We start from the raw sequence: 20,091 nt of genomic DNA, 5'->3' as shown, positions 1-20,091 counted from the left end.
TGTTAGCGGCGGTTATGTGACTGATGGTTTCATTTCGATGCACCTCGGTTTGTTCCGTCTTACATATTACCACTTGTACCTGCGATTAAATTCGTCGGCGAGCGCTAAGATATGGAATTCTATTGAGCTTCATATATCCAAACACCTGGACAAGCAGTGAGAGTTAATTTTAATTGTGAGAAATGGACATGCAAACGCAGTTACACGCCCAGTCTGTGCTTCTGGGAAGTGTGACTAAAGTAGAGAGGAATACGTGGCATATATACATACATCGTTATCATGATATTCAACGCCCGAGCGGAGTCATCCATGGATGGAAAACCATCCTAGTCAATGATCAATATCCTCCAGAGCGTTAACATACTCCCCATGCGTATCTGGCGTCCAGTTCCGCACTCTTTTGTCACGACACTGACTCAGGTCGCCAACCACCTCCCGACTCCCAGATCACGTTCCCATCGAATATCACATTCCCTAAGAAAACCTTGCGCACCACTGAGAGCGGGGTTCCAGAAAGCAGAGCTGACTTCTCTGAGGGTGGTTGCAACGGGTGAATCTGAAGAAATTGATAGAGGGGGAGGATGAGGAGAAAGAGGAGGCTTGAGCCGAGTACACAGGTGAGGGTTGCAGTGGTGAATTTTAACTCTGAAAAGAGGAGTGCTACTGTACCAGTTCAAACACGCGTATGGATGGCGGGCTTGAGCATGTATGTGCCATATGCCTTCCGTTTCACGACTTTGGCGAAACATCTTCTTTTTTGCTTTGCAATGCACGAGGATTTGTGTACGTCTGCGTAGAGGTATGATTGGGGTAGGCTGGGGATCTGAGCCGAGGGGAAGCCACTACCAGCCCAGCACGTCAGAGCCGCCATCAGATTTACCATCGACGGGTGAGTAGCATTGGTAAACGTTAACATTCTTGGAGCGATCATTGCTTCTGTTCCACGCGTGCGCGTGAAGGCTATAGAGCTGTGGCGAAAACAAGGTACCAGCAGTGTGACGTAAAAAGACCTCAAACACTTCGTGCTATTCCGTGGCTCCGCGGAAGCGATCTGTCTAATTTTCAAAATACACCATCCCACCACTCCATGAGCCTCACCGGCACCGCTCATGCAACTGATCAAATGATCTTGTCTTTCGATTCTCAATCGGACGAATTAGAATGATTACATCTAGGCGATGACGAGAAAGTGGACGAGCTCTTGAATTTTCATGTTGAGTGACTTTACTTACGACAAAATATACAAAACACACAATCCGTCTGAATGATACACAGATCCGCATGAGCTATGAGTTTCGTGGCCATAGACATAAGATAGCTAACACGATGATCACATTGTTGAGTTGGAAAGATGTTGGCCGGTTACTCAACTGAAGAGTCGTTCGAAAGAATACGCATACTCACTCCCAAAACTGAGGGTGATGGTAATCCACCCACCATCCCAGCGTGTGCCGAATCGTCCTCTCCAGGATATGCACTTGGCGGTGCGTGGGGCAGTACTCTCATCGTTTGGATCCTTCCACACTACAAGCAACTGCCGGACGTAGTAGGCGACGCCATGTACTCAGACAGTCCAACCACCTGGCCACGAGTGACTGCAAATGGGAAGACAGAGAGATTGTTGGATGATGGAGGAAAGTTTAAGAACATGAACGTCGGGGTGTCGAATGTTTCGCCTAGACGAAGATGGTTGAAAGCGATGGTGGCCAAATGCTTAAGGCCCGTCGAAGGTGTCGGGAAATTCAAACTGACGATAGCCATTTGCAGCTTGGGGAGGTCTTGCGAGTGCGAACTGAGGTTTACCTTCTGTGTGTTCAGCGGGCACCGACCACTCCGAGTTGGACTCTTCTCTTCGAGGTCTGAACAAAGGACGGTAAGGACCGGATAGATGTGAAGTCTCACCCGAAGTGCTCTTAGATCTCGTTCCAGTCGGCCTGCAGTGGAGGGCAGATTTCGAAGCAACTGAACGAGTCAATTAATCGGTCTCACTACGTAGGACTGAGATTGACTTCGTTTGTCGTTTGGACAGGCGCACATGCATGTATTCTGTCAAATTTAAACACTGACCTCCTTAAAGTTCTTTCATCTGACTAGCAAGTCAATGAAGTCTGCTCGTAAAACTATTTCCTTTCGTCCTTCACGCTCTCGGTAACGCTCGAACTTTCAAGACATTTGTGGAGTCTGAGGTATGGGATGTACTGTTAGGCACGCACTCGTTTGAAAACCGTGATAAGAAACTGTATGGCTTTCATCTACACGGACAAGTAAAATACAACGCTCACGAGGTGCATATCTGGGTGCGAAACAGTCTGTAAAGCCCACGAATTCTAGAGAAAAAAACATCCAAACAACTAGTTTAGTAATTGTCCTCATGACTGATGCGAGGTGGGACGACGACGACCAAAAAAAAATCCAAAGAAAAACCCGCAGCAGCTCAATGCTTGATAAGAAGCATCTCCCATCCCACCACCTGCTCCTTGCGTTCCTGTTGTTTGCCCCTGAGATGCTTGTGTCCCTGGCACAGCCTGAGATTGACCTGCTTGCGTGTCCGTCGGGAGTCCTTGAGACGATTGTGTGCCCGACAGAGCTTGAGATTGCCCTGCTTGTGCGTTCGTCGGGCGTCCTTGAGACACTTGTGTTCCCGACACAACCTGAGATTGACCTGCTTGCATCGAACTGCCAGTCTCGTTGCCATTCGTATGTTGCGCAGCTACTGCAGCCGCTTGTGCGCGGGCCAATTCTGCTGCGCTGGGAGGGGAAACATAAATTCTCTACAAATGTATTATTTTCCATCACATCACGAGGGAGCACTGGAAGCCACTCACACTTTTCTTGCGACCGGCAGCTACATCAACAGTATGTATAGAGCTTCCTCCTTGAAATAAGTTAAAATTCCAATGCCGGGGCTCGCGTGGTGTTGATTGAGGCGAATTTGGAGGTCGTGTGCCAGCACGCAGGGAACCAAACAAACGACGAAGAAGAGATGGCGGGCTTGCAGGCGGAGCTGGCCCATGGTCTGTATCGCTACCAAAGAAATCATTGCCCTGTATCAAATGAATGTTAGCCAAAGCTAAGAATCGAAAAATAATACTAACATATCTCCCCACGCCTCGACTGTTCGCGAGCTGTTTGGAAACGATTGGATGTCTCTGGAAAGAAGGTGAGATAAAGTGTGAAAGAGATATAAAAGACTGACTCACCTTGAACTTCGCCTCGGACCTTGCATTGGCATCATCCGTACCCTAAACAACAGCAAAAACCTTCAGAATAAGGAAAAGACGTCGAAATACAATGCAGATGCGCACACCCTGCTGTTTGAGCGCTGCTTCCACGCTCCATACGTAAATCTTTGCATCTTTTCCAGCGCTGGCAATGTATTTTCCATCGGAGGACATGACAACAGTTAAGAGTGAGTCGTCATGCAAGAGTGGGTCTCCGACTGGTTTATTGGTCTTGAGGTCCCAGATGCGAACCGAGGAGTCATTTGATGCACTAACAAGATGACTTCCATTAGGGGACAGACAGAGGGATTTGATGGGATGGTCATGACCCTGAAAAACAATGAGCTCCTTCCCATCAATGGACTGCCACTTTCGGATGGTGCCATCATACGACGCGGAGAAAATGTATACGCCGTCCTTGGACCAACACAACGATGTCACGAAGTCATCATGTCCCTTGGTCTCGATAAGTAGCTCCCCGTTCTTTGACCACACACAAATCATCTGGTTCACTCCGCCGCTCGCGAGTTTGTTGCCTTGTGGAGAGTATTTGACAGCATAGACCCAACCGTGACCGGTCTCTATCGGTGGTGCAATTTGTCGGCCAGTATCCGTGTTCCAGCGTCGTATGGTGCCGTCAGTCGATCCACTTGCTATCTCTAGCGCATCGGGAGACCAATCGAGGCACCTCACGTGGCCAGTGTGGCCCTCCCACGGATCGCCAACCATACTGCCCTTCTTTATATTCCACAGTCGTAGTCTGCCGTCCACGTTCCCGCTCAAAACCATAGTTTCATCTGGAGATACAGCCATGGAGCTTGTCGAACAATGGCTATCCAAAAGTTTTCCTGCTGATTCTCCGTCTCTTTTCCACTGGCGAATCGAACAGTCGGTCGACGCGCTCAGTACATTGCAACTGGTGCCCACGCAGGCAAGACTCCATATGCAGCCGGAGTGACCCTCGATGATGCACTCCGGCATCAAGCTCCCAGCTGGTCGTTCTGGCGTCGGTTTCTTCCAGGATGTGGTCCGAGTGTTGTGGTTGACAAAGTAGGACCGACCGAGTGGTGAGATGCGCCATTCGCATCCACTAACAGCAAGATATCCAGGACGATCTATGCTTTGTCATGAGTTCCTCGCTCCCAGTGGGACGTTCTTCGCTCACCTAGACGTACTCCTGGTAAGGGTCGGTCGAATGAAGTCATGGTGAGCGTGTCGTCTTGATATCGCGTTGTACCATCTAACACCTCAAACTGTTGCCATTCAGGAGGGAGCGCTTCATTCCCGCCTGCATCTTGTTAAGTAAGTCAGTGGCCATCCTAATATGATTTGCCCACCTTTCCATAGAGCATCCTGCCGATGCTGTGCACCATATGGCGGTGGATCTTTCTCTCCCACTAGAGGTCTGATACGTGCTGATGAGCCTAACTGCGCTTCTCTTCCTCTGGCTGAGGTGCTTGACTCAGCCTCTTCGTGGGGCATAATCCTGATTGAGAACGGCGTACTTCACAGATAGGTAGACAGTAAACCTTGAGATAATGTGCAAAATCAGAATCGAGGAGATGGTATGATGGAGGTGATGAATGGACCTGCGAATTTACATGCTGTGGGTGCAGGTACCTTGTTTAGAATGCCTATGATGAACCTCGGTTTGTTCCGTCTTACATATCACCACTTGCACCAAATCCGTCGGCGGGCGCTAAAGAAATGAACATGCAAATGCAGTTACACGCCCAGTCGGCACCTTCAAGAAGTGTGACAAAGGTAGAGAGGAATACGCGGTATGCATACATACAATGGCAGCGTGACACTCAACTCCCAAGTCGGGTCATCCATAGACGGACAACCATCCTAGTCACCGATTGATATCCTCGGAAGCGTTAACACACTCCCCATGTGCATCCGGCGTCCAGCTCTGCACTCTTTTGTCACGACACCACAACCCAGGCCGCCCACCACCTCCCGGGTCACGTTCCCATCGAACATCAAGTTCTCCTCGAAGAAGACCCTGCGCACCACCGAGAGCAGGATTCCAGAAAGCAGAGCCAACTTCTCCGAAGGAGGTTTCAACGGGTGAATCTGAAGAAATTGGTGGAGGGGGAGGGAGGTGCACGAGTAGAAAGGGAACGCTGGATCCGAGTACACGAGTGAGGGTTGCGGTGGTAAATTTTGACTCTGAAAGGAGGAGTGCTACTGTACCCAGTTCAGACACGCGTACATTAGATTCGGAAGGGGAGCGGTCTTGAGCGTGCATATGCCATACGCCTTCCATCTCGCGAACGTAATTTGGCGAGAACTTCTTCTTCTCTGCTTTACATTGCGCAAGGACGCGTATGCGTCTACGTGGGGGTGTAATCGGGGTAGGCTGGGAAACTGAGCTAAGGGGAAGCCACCACCAGCCCAGCAAGTCGATGCCGCCATCAGATTTGCCACCGACGCGTTTGAGGGACATGGAGAAACATTCTTGAAGTAATTGAAGCGACCGTTGCTCGAACGCTGTTCCACGCGCGACTGTTGATAGCGTCCTATGCATCACAGCTTTACCTTAGTAGGACCTTTGTCTAAGATATGCCTGACCTAGGGGACTAGTATTTGAAAGTGCAAGTTTTGGGAGCCTGCCGGAGGTTGGGTTAGTCGGCAAAGCCAATCCGGGAAAACCCGGGCTACTTCACTTCTGCTTGAACCTCTTCCTCCACTTCCGAAAATCGATATGTCTTAGTGCGTGTGCATATCTCAATCACTAGCTACTGACCCACTGACTGGAATCTTGTTAGCGTCATCTTTGGCCGCGCCATTAAAACCGAGTACCTCACGTTGGGTACGCTCTTCGCGACCGGTGGTGCCGTGTATGCATCTCTTGGTGGAAAGAAAGATTCTGCATCGTCAGGCAAACCTCTTGCAGAGCGCGTGAAGGAGGCTGTACCCATAAATGCTGGATCCAGGTGCGTTTATTCTCATTCTCACTTGCTTGCAGACACAAGACTAACCGTGCGGTCTACAGTGAAGAGGAACAATTGTATGTGTTCTATAAGGACCAAACAACTCGTGCTGCAGCACGGACTGACCAGGATGAACAGTATCAAGAACTTTATTGCAGAAGCCGAGAAGGAGGGCGGGGTAGCGCATCATTGATTCGGGTTCTCGTATTAATATACAGTGCAAAGCGGCCAACATGTAGTTACCTTGATGAGACATACCAGCCAGTGACCTCTGGAAATAGAGATTTTTCTCGCTCTCATCTCGCTATGTGGAGAGTTTCCTTTTCGGTTGATATATATAATTCCAAAGTGACTGTTGCTTTGCAACTGCTCGATATTTATCTTGTGTGACAACATCGTCCTCTTGTCCATGTCTTCAACCATCAACGCCATCTAAAAAATGAAGTCGTCCAAGACCACGAATATGGACCATGGCAATGGCATTAAACACCTGACTCTCTTGAACACCTCCAGCTCGTCAACAGCGGCGAGTTCTCTCCCTTCCCCGCCCTATTCTCCCCCTCCAAGTTGCAGCACACCACCCTTGAGTGCCCACGCACGAGGCGTATCCCCCAACGACGCGACAAAAGCCCTCAAAGCTACCCGCCGGCAATCTTCCATCTCATACGTATCTTCCCGCGTCGATGTGTTCTCGAGACACGGGACATCCACCTCTCCAACCGTAGCTGATGCTTCGATAGGAACGGATACGGCACACGGAGCGGGAGGTCTATTCGAAGGACGCAAAAGGACCTCGCGCTCGATGAAGAGGCATACTATGGTAGGACTCGAGGAGTTGCGCGGATTAAACACAGTTGGGGAAGCCCGCACGCGTCTGTCCGTTGGGAGTGCCAGTGCCAGTGGGGGTGTAGAGAGAGCTGCGCTGACATTAGCTGAGAAGTACGTCCAGATCCCTGCATGCCTATATTGATGTCAACGGAACCTAAATCTCAGGCACGCCGACCTCCTCCGCGCAATTGCAGCCGCCGAGAGTAGGCGCCTCGAGTTGTCTGGTCAACTGGCTGCTGTTGAAGGGGATCTAGGAGAACGTGAGTCCCTTTTTGATGTTTCATTTCGTCCTTCTTCCTCGGTGCCGTCGTTCCGCACTATATCCGCCATCACATATGCCTCAATTCCTCATCAGAGCGAACTGACCCTCTCTCTTTTCCTAGTCAAGCGAAAATGGGAGCGTATCGTCAACCGCGAACCACCCCACCCCACCCTTCCCTTGTCCACACCCACCGCTTCAGTCGTAGATGGCCTCAAAGAAGGCGTAAGATTGCTCGCAGCAGGTCTGAGCGACCTAAGTGACCTTTCTTCTCCAATTCCCTCACCAGCTCCCCCAACCGACACAGAAGAAACAGCAGGGGTCCCGAGGCGTCACACGCAGCGTGTGAGCGACTCGTCCACGTCCACGTCAACGCGTTCGGGGATGACACAATTCTCGAGGAGTTCCGTGTCATCTGTCTGGGACGAAGACATTTCCCTTTCTTCTGGTATCGGCGCGGAACGACATTTCACGAATCGAACACGAGAAAGGGAAGCATCAAGAGCGAGACAGGAAAAAGTCTTTCGTCGGAGATCGCGCGATCTTTCGCATCCACCGACTGCATTTATGAGGCATGCCAGTTCCTATAATAGTACGAGTACCAGTGTGGACCTCGGGCGAGGCAGCGTGGAACTCGACTCGACTACAGAGGTCGTTCGGGATACAATCAATCCGGGAATAGACGCGTCCATTACAGCGGTGGCTTCAGAATTCGATGCAGATGGTGCAGGGTCTTCATCAAGCACAAATACACTCCTTAGCAAACGCTCCTCCGTTGTACTGCCTACATCGATGCCTGGCACCGGATCGCTCGCCGTAGCTGGTGGGTGGGGAAATGTCGGTCGCAAGCTTGGAGGTGATGTGTGAGTAATATTCTCTTCCCGCTTTCAGTTTGGTGCATTCACTATCGATGTTCTTCCTCCGATCACATTCACAAACTAACACCCATCACAGATTCTCCAAAAGCCAAAAGCGAGCTTCCATCCTCCTCGCAGACGTCTCTCAATCCATTGTATCAGCATTAACCCCAGGCCCAGTGGCAACCTCACCCGCACCCGTTCCTACATCAATGCAAACATCAACACCTTCCCTTTTCCCATTCCCCTCATCCCTCCGCACACCCTCAAGCGGCACCACCTCCCTACACGGAACCTTACCAAGCGCTTCCGATTCCGATTCCTCACGCACACCATCATCAAACGCGAGCTCTCCATCGACGCGCTCCACGTTCTTGCACACTCGCACCAAAACTCATGCCCCTATCCCGCGCACAAATAGTTGGCTGGAAGATGAGGAAGATGAGGATACGGTGAATGCTGGGAGGGTTTTGATGCCATCTGTGCTTACGCCTACCTCTACGTCCGCATCAGTACACAAAACACCCGAGTCACTCGCACCCGCCAAAGGAGGAACGGCGCCGAGTTTCGAAGACGACGATTGGAATTGGTAGCAGCTACCGTTGTCCGCTTTTGACGTCCTCTGGCTGGGTTTGGAAGATGAAGAATAGGCTATGACTCGAAGTGTGTGCGAGGCGTACATGGTATTGTATGTTTATACTATAGATATTTGCATCTTCTTCATTCGTGCAGGCGGGTACGACAACGAGCTTTGATGATATGATGATGATAGCGGTGGAGGATGAAAATTAAACGTGAGTGCGTGGATAGGGGTACCGTATTGTGAGTATGTTTATGTTTATATTCATTGTATTTTTTGTTCCGTCTTGTGCTCGATGCGTTGTCGCATTGAAATTATAGTAATTGCATGTACGCTTGACGAGTCTGTTAGGTTAGAAATTTTGCTCGCAGTAATCAACAGTGATTGACTCCAAGTGAGAGCGGGTTGCTATGTGGCATTCATGTGGATACAATATATACGCCGGCACAAAGTGTAAGATAATCCTTAGTAAGAACGCAAGAGACAGTTTCGCGACATCAGCCAAGGACGACCGAATCGCAGCAGCCAACTTTGTACGTGGATATCCGAGTCAATGGTTACGGACAACGGTGTCGGGACCGGCATCGCGGCACGTCTCCCTAATATGATGATAATCCATCCTACTATGTACAAGATAGCTAGAGCGCAAGAATATGTATAAGGGTCATTTGTATAACAGGATGAAAGAGAATCGCAGATCAACAACACATGAATATGTACTAGACGACAGCAATACGACATAGAATTACACACCAATATGAACAAAAACCATCCTCTGCTCAAGCGGCACTTTCGTTTTCACCGAGTGCGTAGCACAGTTGAGTGCCCAGGCTGCCTTCGTGCAGTCCATGACACCACCATCCTTCAAATCTCCGAACATATACTTGTAGAAAGCTTCGACGACGTGTGTTGCGACAGAGTCATCGACCTCCCACAACGTGCCAATGACGCTCTTGAAACCCGAAAACTGGAGACCAGCTGCGAGGTGGATCACTTCGTCGGGCGTCTCCTCATCGCCGACGGCAGTATGACAAGCCGATAAGAACGCGAACTCGGCCTGCGGAACATGTCTCTCCATGATATCGAGCAGCGTCAGATGTTCGTCTCTCATGACAAAATGTGAATCGTAAGGCTGCGTAGGGTCCTGCTTGCCGTGACAAGCAAGGTGCACCCAGGTGTTCTGCTGCAAAGCTGAGAGTGCGCCTGCTCGTGTGGCTGCGTCGCCAGAAACAGTAGTGCGGTTGGCCATCGCGGGGACGAGTGTATGGACAAGCTCGAGCTCGCTTTCGACTGCCAAGAGCGCCTTGCCTTTCCCTGCACCTGGTTGACCCTGTCCGATAGCCACAAAGGAAGGAGGCACACGTTTCTTCATCAACTGTCTAGATCTAATTAGAGCTGAAAGTGTCGGGGTGTAAGAGCAAATGTAGAGGTCCTCCAGGCATGGCTCCTTCCCAGAACGATCCGCCTTTGTTTGAAATGGATGAGCTGCATGGAGAGGAATGGACGTGAAAGCTGCAGTGGGACACAGCCAGATTCGAGAGCGGCGCTTTAGTTTGAGGACGTGCTCGAGCACGTTGACGATGGGTAGCATGATTTGGTCCCATATTATCCGTGAGAGCACTATGAGATCCGTCCTCGACTCCCTTGGGTTCATCCGAGATGAATCTCGTATTGCCCTGGCGAAGCGATCCTTGAGATTAGTCAGATCTGCAAGGGTGACAGACGGCAAAGGAACATGATGGGGGTTTCCTGACGTCGGGACGATGATGGCGCTGCACGAGTATTGACTGGCAACGAGGATGATGACCGGGCCCTGGCGCGCTGCCGCTTGCAGATCTTCATACGAAGGTGGAAGCAGGAACCGCGAGAACGCCGGAAGATCGCGTATCTTAGTTATCGCGGCTTCCCATTGCCTTGTAAGTCTCCTATACTCTGTTGCTGCCCGATCAGCGGCAGCTCTGTCGGTGATGGTTGCCCTTTGTATATCAGCGTTAAAGGTGGAATGAGAGAAAGATTGAAGTGTCGCGAGTTAGTGAACTATGTCAATCTTAGCACGAGGTAGAAAAGAGATGTTCGTAGAGAGTGAATATCCACGAGAAGTGAAAGAGAATTCTAAGAGAGGAGAAACAAATCTTCGCGTGCTCAAATAATGAGTTGGAGGATTTGGTTTTTTGTGTGGGAAGGGCTGGTGTTGATTGGCCGAGACAGATTTTGGCTCAGTGTCTATAAAGACTGGGAGCTCTGTGTCCGAGGCTCGAAGTGCCCGAAAACGCGTGCGTTGAGAGACCAAACTGCACGTATCGGGAAGAGGAAAAAACAGCCCTTCGGAGCGCTGACTGATTCAGTATCGGAAGCAGACGTTAGGTCTGAAGGAGAAAGCAATACCAAACCAGAAGAAAAGCGCAGCTCACAACGGTAGCGTCTCCTTCGGAGACCAAACCCACACACTTAGAGATGCGATTGAACATGTCAGATGATGTGATTGGAAGATGAAAAGTGCCCGTATGATATTGGTAGGAGAGACGGATGATTACGTAGAGGGGGCAGGGTGTGAGAGACGTTGAGCGTAAGAGTCCATGATGGTGTCTACATTCGCGACGCGATCATTGTTGATGGAAGATGATATAAATAAAGGCAAGATGGTCTCAATTCTGCACCAGTACTCCAAGAAGGATCGTGAGGTCCATCTGCCCTGTGAAGAGACTACATCAGGATGCACCCCTTGTAGTAACAGTTCCGTCGCCCCGCCGATGCGGAAAGCATGACCCGGCATGGGTGGAAAACCCTGAGAGATCCAGACATTGTTGCAACGAGAGATGAAGTCTTGACGTGTCAATGGCGACCAACCCGTAGGTGTTAGGTACGCGAAGAGGGGAGCATTCGCCGGAACGTTAGCATTGATGAGAGTGTGCTGTTCCAGGGCAGCCAAGGGACACGTGCGATGAGGGCGAGCAGTGATGGAAATGATGGCACCTTCTTCCTTCGTGGTCTTGGTCCAAGGTATGCGAAGAGAAGCGGCGCGAGCGGAGTTGGACAAGATGATGATGGCCAGAGGAAGAACTGAGCGGGAAACATGTTTGATTGGGTCAAAAAGATTGGGGCTCGGAATTACGAGCTCACCCAAACGACAACAGCACCAAAAGGCCATAAAGGCAGCGGATCCAACCGCGCAGTCAAAAGGATTGGAGAATGAGAGATTGTCAAAAAGAATAGATAAAGCTTCGATAGTGACAGGTGGTCGCTTAGCACGACGAGCAGAAGGAGGTACCATTTTCGAGAAACCACGTCTGGTGTGGTGCACCATGGCAGAAGCATGCCATGGAGCGCCGTTGACGATATGCCAGAACTGAAGGCCTGCCATCCAGTTGTTGAGAGTTTTGGAGGCGGTGATACCCGCGAAAGCTGCGACGAATTGAGCAAGTAGAGCTTCGGAGGCGGGCATGCGCTGAGTTTCAGGAACATTGATGGAGTTGCAGAATTGCGTGAAACGGAGAAGTCCAGCACCGTAGTTGCTGCGAGTGTCTTGGTCGAGAGAGCGAATCATGACCTAAAGAGAGGTCAGATATATTAGAGAAGTGACGCAAGAAGGCGTACTTGAAATAAGCGAAAGATAGATGCATCTGGGAAGTTCTTTTCTAAATCGGCCTGCCAATCCTGACCTGCAGGAGTAGACCACACAAGAAGACGGTCACTGGCGAGAACATGCGGTCTATGTACAGATGGAGTGAAGGAGGAACTGAGTCTAGGAGGGCGAGGTGTGCGAGTGCGAGAGACTTGTAACGATTGCGCTACTGATTGACGTATGGATGAGGGTGGGTTGTCAGCCCAAAAGGCAGCGGCAGCAGCTTGTACATCAACGCCCTGCATAACTTGACGGTATAGTTCAGTTTCCTTCATCTCGAAAGTACGAGGAGATGTCGGGAGGTAGAGATGGGGGAGAGGAAAGGTGGGAGAAACGAGGTGGTAGGATCCCTCTAGATATAGGATCCGCGAGGTTCGAAGCGGATTCGACGTAAATGAACGTAAGCGAGACACGTGCTTCTCGAAGGAGTTCCTCGGACTGTCGAATGGACATATTAATGAGATGATTCGAGCAGCGTCCTTTTTTGAAGGACGCTATCACACCTTGATTGTCACTCTGTATGAGGACATTGGAATCAGTGATATGCTTACTGTATATGAGCCGGATAGCGAGTTCAACGACGATGGCCTCGAGCCAACCGATATCACGAGATGGGCCGCACCAAGTCTCATTGGTGCGCCAGAAGGCCCATTTGGTATTCCAAAGTAACCTGATGCCCGTGTCTGTGGATGCATCCACCCATATGCCATGATCCCGGGTAGGAGGATGAGGAGCGAGACTACGTGGAGATTGATCTGCTAGGAGGAGACGATGCCACCATTTGATGTCCGAAATGGTGGACTTGGGTAGCCAGCGTGGGATATAATCGTTCGAATGATAGGCCGATATGGCCAAGTATAAGCTGGAGAGATATGAGCGTCCATGAAGATAGACGAAGGAGGCGTGGTTTAAGAAACCTGCGACAGATTCTAGTTCGCGTTTCTGGACTTTTGAGTTCTCGAAGAGCAGGAGAAACTCAGAGAGACGTGCGATATACTTAAGACGTTTGAGTTCAGTGAGCGAGACAGACTTCTGAGGGAGATCCCAGAAGAAACCGACGTAATCGCCAGTATCGCTGAAGTCCTGGCCTTTGTCTGGATGCCACGGAACTTTCGCGGGGGAAATGAGAAGTTTGGCGTGATTGAGATCGTATTCGTAGTGGTATAATGAGCCATCAGAGAAACTGACGAAGAGACCTGTCGGTGAAGGGAAACGGAAGATGCTAACGTCGTCCACCCATTTCTTGGATGGTTTGACGTTGAGTTCTCTCCAGATTGCGACAGTAGCATCAGCTACTTCGCCTTGGAGACCTGCAGCAGAAGCTAAGCCGAAGGGTATATTGTGATCGATATATAGTTTACCATCGTGGTAAACAATAAGATATGGTTTGTGAGTGGGGAGACACGGTATGCCTCGATAGGCGGCTTCAATGTCCAGGGTGGCAAATTGTGCGCCTGGAGGAGCGTCTCGTACCTGAGATAAATATATTAGAGTCTGATAGAAGTAGCGAGATGAGAGAGTATAGGTTCTCGTGCCTTCGAACGAGTGCAAGACTCGCAAAGAGCATCCGAGAGAGAGAAGTACATGTATGTAGATATACGCACTATGTCAGCGAATTCTGCCGCAGTGCCCCATTCTGTAGGGTAGTTGCTCGCGTCGATTTCGTCGTTGATGGATGCGCTCATCGAGCCACGATATGAGAGGTGACGACATACTCTGTGTTTGTCTGGAGCACCGTTGATGCCCTTTTTAACGATGACTTGGAGAGGAGACGAGCGAAAATGACCAATCTTGGCGAAGAGTTGCTCATGAGTGTATGGGCCTGAGAAATGTTTCTTTGAGAGCTCGTCTGCGATGTATTCATCACAGACTTCACGATATATGTCAGCACCGGGCAGATTGTGCGGAGTATAAGTAGAAGTGAGAGGACTCATGTCGCCAATGGGAAAACCATGACGAAGTTTCCATGTGAGCTCGGGAAATTGATGGGTGAGATTGGTGAGTTCGAGCAGATGATCAAAACCTTCAGGAGAGTAAGGCGTGTTGACAAGAGAGTAATCAGCGTCAAGATCGTATGGAGAAGGATGTTTTTGTAAGTTGTCGAAGTAGAATCTGGGGGCAGGTGAATCGGGAGGCTCAAGATCTGGGACGTGCACCAAGAAGAAGTCCTCGTCAGAGAGATTAGAGGCAGGAGCGGGACAAAGCGCCGTGTTCAGGTCGCCCGCAGAATGAGCATAAGTGTTGATCGGAGTGGTCCCGCTTGCAAGGACGTCGGGGATTGTTGAGATTGAATCCGATGCACAATTGAGAGTTGTTGGAACGTTTGCAGAGATTTCCGTCTGTGTATTTCGCAAAATTTTGTGCTCCTTTCGGCGAAGTCTCTTCAGTGCATGCCGAGAAACGATGACCGGTGCGTCCGCAGATGATGCACATGGGGTCTGTTGACTTGGCAGACTTGGAGTCACGAAAGGAAGAAGATTCTCCTTCGTTCTTCTTAAAAGGACGCTTGGAGGATGAGTCCTTGTCATAAGGCTCAAAGCGAGAAGAAGAGCCAGCGTTAATGGGACGATCGACAAAGGATGAGCGAAGCTGCTGCGAATGACGAAAGAGTTCGTCTTGCAAGGTAGCATATTTCTTTTTCTGTAAACGATGGCTCCACTCAGCCTCGTCATGTTGGTGCGGACGTAAAGCATAGTTTTGTCTAGTCTCAATGTCGAATTCCAGTATGGCGTGAAAATTCTTACGAATGGCTTCGTCTTTGGCGAGTGTGGTGAAGTGTGTGGTCCATCGCTTGACGGACGGTGCGTCACCAACATCAGCGATCCACGATAGGTATCGCTGAAAGGCCTCCTGCCAAGTAAGAGGATCAAGGTCGCGTTCACTTTCAAACTGCGAGAGATCTAAGAGGTGGTGAGAGACTCCGTTGACGTGGACCTTGGTGCGTTTGAGAGAGTGACCTTCACGATGAAGACGTTCCGTATTCTTGTTGGAGAAAAGAGTCAACGGACAATATTCACCGGCGTTTGCGAGATCCTGGATGAAATGATGAATCCCAAAATTATAAGTAGAGTCGAGTCCGCTAGAAGTAGCAATCTCCTTGGAGCTGTCGAAGAGAGCTTTGGAAATGGGAGTGGTATTCGGTCTAGTGGCGACGTTTCTGGAGCTTCCAGCTATCCCCTCAAGAACTGCAGCTCCTTGAGCTTGAGAAGTTGGGGAGAGATTGACGAAAGCAGAGATCCACTGCTGCAAATGATTTCCGGCAGAGGGAGAAGACGGAAGAGGGATTAGAGGTTCGTCTTGTGCGACATTTGGATTGCCAGCGTCTCTGAGCAATTGCAAAGCAGCGTTGCTTGCTACTCAGCGCGCGTTCTCGGCCACGATTTGATCGTGAGTCATTTGCGTAACCGAAGGAACGGAAGTGGCCGAAGAATTAGCATTGCCGGTGCCTGAAGGGGTTGAGGAAGGTGTGGCTGCAGAGCTGCCTGACGCGACTGAAGGAATGACGGCAGAGGTCATGATTGACGCGTCAGAATAATGAGCTAAAATGTAAGGCGTCGCACAAATGGGAAGGACAAAGAAGAAGAGAAAGAACTCAAGCGCGAATCTTCGAAGTTGAGGATTTATTTGAGAATGCGCGCACAGACCAAGTCCATTCTCGTATCGAAGCACGAGAATGCGAATCTCCACATGGACGCTTACAAAGGCCCTTTTCACATGCGTCAACGTTCGCAAGCTCACGATCCGCTCAGAACGTACAAGAACTCTGGGCTGCATTGGAAATGAGCTTGCTCAGCTCCAAATAATTGCGCGCCAGTGTTGGATTTGCTGACTCGAGGTCTTCGACTGGAGTCCTGAGTCGAGATGCCAGCGACCACTGCTGGCCATGACCCCGCTCTGCGAGTTCAACTGCCTGTCGCAGATCGTCATGACGTATGGCACATGAGGCTGCATCTACAGGCAGCGATTTGACACCATTGAAGGCAGTAGCAGCTTCACGTCGTGAAATTGTCAATGATCGCATTGCCAAATGACCATCAAGAAGGTCGAAACACGTGCTGTATGCCTCTAATGCAGATCCATGACCATCCTGCTCCGCAGCAATGGTCCATTTGTATGCTGTCAGAATCCGTTGTGGGAATCCTTGAGTGGGGTGCCGCGATGCAAGTCTGAAGTTCTCCACTGCATGCGACAAATCAGCAGGGTTGTGTGAAATCCGGTAATGAGATAAATAGGCATTCTTCAGCTGCATGTAGCTGAAATACCTGCCCGGGTGCAATGAAGATGGAGCCGCCAATGATTCTTGGCAAAGAACAATGGCCTCCTTGACATCTTCATTCTTCTGAGTTTGTGTGAAACGAGAGCAGAGCACCGAGCTCAAATTGCGAAGAGTTTTATGGCGCCCTGGATGGTCAGGCCGCATTAACCGAAGGGATTCACGATATAAATCAATGGCCTCGTTGGAATCCTCGCTAACATGCGTTTTGTCATATCTGGTTTTGAGCGCGAGCGCCAGGTTGTGCAGCGTGGTGTCACGACGTGGATGCCCAAGTGGGCGCAACATCAGTGCTTCCCGATAGAGGCTGATGGCTTGGGTGATGTCATCAATGTCGCCGCGTTCATTGAAACGTTCGACGAGAACGCCCCCTAGGTTGTTCAATGAGAAAACACGATATTGGTGCCCAACAGGATACAGGCGCAACGCTCCTTCGTGCAAAGAGATGGCCTCATCGAGGTCATTCAGTTTGCCTTGATGATCGAATCGCAATGCAAGTGAAAAGGCCAAGTTGTTCAGGTAGGTACCATGGCTAGCATGTCCCTCGGGGCACAGAGACACGGCTTCACGACCAAGTTGTATGCTTGTGTCAAGATCATCAATGCTGCCGTGCTGATTAAAGCGTTCTTCAACCGCTTGTGCAAGCTTGTCGAGGGCTTTCGGACGGAGTTGATGGCCCAGAGGACAGAGCTCGAGGACGACTCTTCGAAGATGGATGCCTTCATCAGATGCGTCTTTTGGAAGACTGTTGCATCCGCCGATCACATAATTGACACCATTCTTCCCTGCCGCGATGCTACGAAGGTAGGTGCCCTCTGGACAGAGAGGCAGTAGTTCATGATACAGTTGGGCGGCTTCGCGGATGTCGGCAGCAGTACCTTTCTTGTCGTGACGCCAATTCAGCGCTTCGGTGACATTATATAGAGATAAGGGATAATCAGGATGGGGCTGCGGACGCAATGCAAGGGCGTCGCGGAAGAGGGAAGTGGTGGCATCGATGTCATCAACATCATTTCGGATGTAGCCTTCAAGGCAGGCCCGCGCGAGGTTGGTGAGAGCCGTTGCATGGTCTGGATGGCTGACCGGACACTGGTCCAGAACCAACTGAAAATGCTTTACAGCGTCGTTCAGGTGAGAGACTGTCTTGCTCGTCACATATGCGGCAAATTGTGCGTGGCCCGCATCTGTGTCTCGAGCAATCTCGCAGTCTGCGAGGGACTGCAGTTTGCGTTCTGTCAACAAAAGCTAACAGGACAGAAACCAGCGTCACTCACATCAAACAGTGCGTCGTCCTGATCGTCGCAAGCATGCACAATGGCGGCCTTCAGCTTAAGGGAAGGTTTGACACCGAACACGGGTGGGAAGGATATATCTACGAGACGTTAGTGTATGTGCATAAATGAGAAGCGAACCACCCACCAAATGGCTCATCTCCATGATCAAGTAGCTCATCCCACGACATTTGAAGTTCGCCGATGACTTCTCCACCGCCTAGCATTCGACCAAGCTCAAAGGGCGCCCTAATCTCCACTGACAACGCAGGTGCAGAGTGTGATGATCTACAAACTGACGATCAGTTTTCGCATCGCGTCAAAAAGTGTCCATGGACTTTACAGAGTGATAGTATCCCCCCAAGCTACAGATTCATCAGATGATAAGACACCGATAGCTGATTTCCAGCGCCTCCGGGAGTCGACATTGATGGATATGTAGATGCCAGCAGGAATGCGGCAGGAGGGGACCTGAAGACTCTTTCCGCTGATGACTGTAGATATTGTGTGAGGATGACAACAGATACGAAGGTGGATCGGAGGGGCTCGCCTTCCAGTCTGATATATCGACTTTCTGAGGTACCAGGCATGATGGTGGATGGAGCAAATTGATGAGGATCGAGGATGGGCTGAATGGGCCACGGAATCAGTAAGAAGGAAGGATGAGGGTAAAGATATGGGGAATGTCAATAGAGTTCAGCTGAGAAGGAGGTTGAGGGCTACACGTGTATTTCCACATTGTCGAGGCTGTTCACGATATGGACGCTGGTATGATTGCACTACGCGCTGGAAATGGAGATCACCGACCAGTCTTCAGTGAAAGTGGCCGGTCGAGGTCGAAGGGGGCATGCGAGTCTCAGAGTGATTGGACTTGCATCGTACTACCCAGTTAGCACACCAAGTCAAGATGTAGAATCAAGTGTATTTCGTATGGTAATGCGAACAATGTTAAAACCACTGAAGACGTCACGCTAAGAACCGAATGATTGTATACGACTCATCCAATTGAGCTGATAACGAAAGGAGGATGATCTCGGCTGGATAGAAGAATGAGAACGGAATGTCCACTTGGAAAGCGAGGATGCAACCTACTGTATATAATGCTGCTGTGACCGCTGCCGAATCCATCGACTCAACATCGACTCGTGGTTCGTGCAGGCGGCCACTTAAGGCCTGACATGGGTCGACCCGGGTCATACCCAGGTGCTACCCGCGGGTAAATTGAGAAATAAAGTCATGTGCCAGGATGCCAATTCAAATTTCCATTTCAGTACAGACCGTGTTGCTTACGTGACGCAACTGCCACCCCACTACAGTGTACCACCGACATCAACGACTCGGACTCAACGTTTTGAAACACTTACTACATCATTTCATCATACATGCGCCTGGACGCTGCACCTCGTGGAATTCCAAAGCAAGGCGCGCTTTTGGTGTGTCATTTTTTGTGCGCGTTCTGAATCTTGTCCAAGGGTGTTTGGGCTTGTTTCTGTTGGTTTTCCATGAAACCACATTGCTGATCACCTTCGCGGTGTGTGTATAGCAGGTGTGTAGCGACTTGAAGCTCAAGTCTTTGCTCATTCTAACTGTTGTTCCAGGTATCAATCTTGTTCTTCGTCACTCATAATACCGTCCGTTGCACTGTGCTATCCCTTCTGACATGCTCTCGCAAACCCTCGCTGTTGTTTCCACTTTTTTGCGCGTCCTTTCAGCAGTTTATATTGTCTCTAGTATGAAATACACTGGATTTTACATTTCACATTACTATGTGTATAAGGCAATGGTACGATTCGACGATAAAAATTCCAGGAGTAGCAAGCCTCGCAGGATGCGCATGTTCCCTTTAAACTTGGCATGCTATTTTCGCTGATGACTGACCTTGACGTTGCCAACTTTTTTAGCATGTACAACCTCTCCCGCCAACATTCAATCGTCGGCCATCGTTCTCACTACTTTGTAAAATCACACATGCATAATAGAACATCCTCTGTGCGTTCAATTCGCCTCATATTAAAATGTACTCAAATGTACAGATGACCCGTAGGCTCGTGGCCAGGCTGGCGTATACTACCACAAACAAGTTGATTGTGAGACTAGCAGGTACGCATGATTATAGCTAGAAACACAACAGACCTAGTCACAGTGAAAGCGCAGAATCAAACGCAAAACTCAAGCCATTGAAATTCACACATCCGCACAACTGGCGTCGGAATACAGGCTCTCACAGGAGCAATCAGTGCT

General features: G+C 50.0%; 5 protein-coding genes across 5 annotated transcripts; 2 read left to right on the top strand and 3 right to left on the bottom strand.

The window, feature by feature from the left end:
• Positions 1-5,239: 5,239 nt before the first annotated feature.
• On the bottom strand, positions 5,240-5,857 carry F5891DRAFT_1115879 (uncharacterized protein; the record flags this gene model as incomplete). The annotated part of the gene is made up of 1 exon (XM_041363789.1): positions 5,240-5,857. A coding segment is annotated over exon 1 (513 nt), but the record flags the coding sequence as incomplete, so codon positions are not given.
• Positions 5,858-5,884: 27 nt separating this feature from the next.
• On the top strand, positions 5,885-6,476 carry F5891DRAFT_713518 (uncharacterized protein). The gene is made up of 4 exons (XM_041372924.1): positions 5,885-5,939; positions 5,996-6,163; positions 6,223-6,237; positions 6,290-6,476. Exons 1-4 carry the CDS (start codon positions 5,932-5,934, stop codon positions 6,351-6,353), a joined length of 255 nt encoding a protein of 84 aa, XP_041220223.1. The 5' UTR covers positions 5,885-5,931; the 3' UTR covers positions 6,354-6,476.
• Positions 6,477-6,536: 60 nt separating this feature from the next.
• On the top strand, positions 6,537-9,063 carry F5891DRAFT_1062079 (uncharacterized protein). The gene is made up of 4 exons (XM_041362944.1): positions 6,537-7,099; positions 7,154-7,248; positions 7,372-8,110; positions 8,202-9,063. The coding sequence occupies exons 1-4, from the start codon at positions 6,600-6,602 to the stop codon at positions 8,695-8,697; spliced, it is 1,830 nt and encodes a 609-aa protein (XP_041220222.1). The 5' UTR covers positions 6,537-6,599; the 3' UTR covers positions 8,698-9,063.
• A 366-nt stretch (positions 9,064-9,429) lies between these two features.
• F5891DRAFT_961302 (CHAT domain-containing protein) lies at positions 9,430-10,596 on the bottom strand (the record flags this gene model as incomplete). Its single annotated transcript, XM_041375807.1, has 1 exon — positions 9,430-10,596. A coding segment is annotated over one exon (1,167 nt), but the record flags the coding sequence as incomplete, so codon positions are not given.
• Positions 10,597-15,921: 5,325 nt separating this feature from the next.
• Positions 15,922-18,234, bottom strand: F5891DRAFT_713495 (uncharacterized protein). The gene is made up of 4 exons (XM_041372923.1): positions 17,999-18,234; positions 17,854-17,951; positions 16,063-17,797; positions 15,922-16,012 (listed from the first exon to the last, which is right to left on the bottom strand). The coding sequence occupies exons 1-4, from the start codon at positions 18,075-18,077 to the stop codon at positions 16,002-16,004; spliced, it is 1,923 nt and encodes a 640-aa protein (XP_041220220.1). The 5' UTR covers positions 18,078-18,234; the 3' UTR covers positions 15,922-16,001.
• Between the last annotated feature and the right edge of the window lie 1,857 nt (positions 18,235-20,091).

The sequence above is a fragment of the Suillus fuscotomentosus genome (assembly GCF_016647785.1).
Source record: "Suillus fuscotomentosus strain FC203 chromosome Unknown F5891scaffold_77, whole genome shotgun sequence".
Taxonomy (NCBI): domain Eukaryota; kingdom Fungi; phylum Basidiomycota; class Agaricomycetes; order Boletales; family Suillaceae; genus Suillus; species Suillus fuscotomentosus.
The sequence above is the reverse complement of the archived record's forward strand: the minus strand, read 5'-3'. Positions and strand labels throughout refer to the sequence as shown.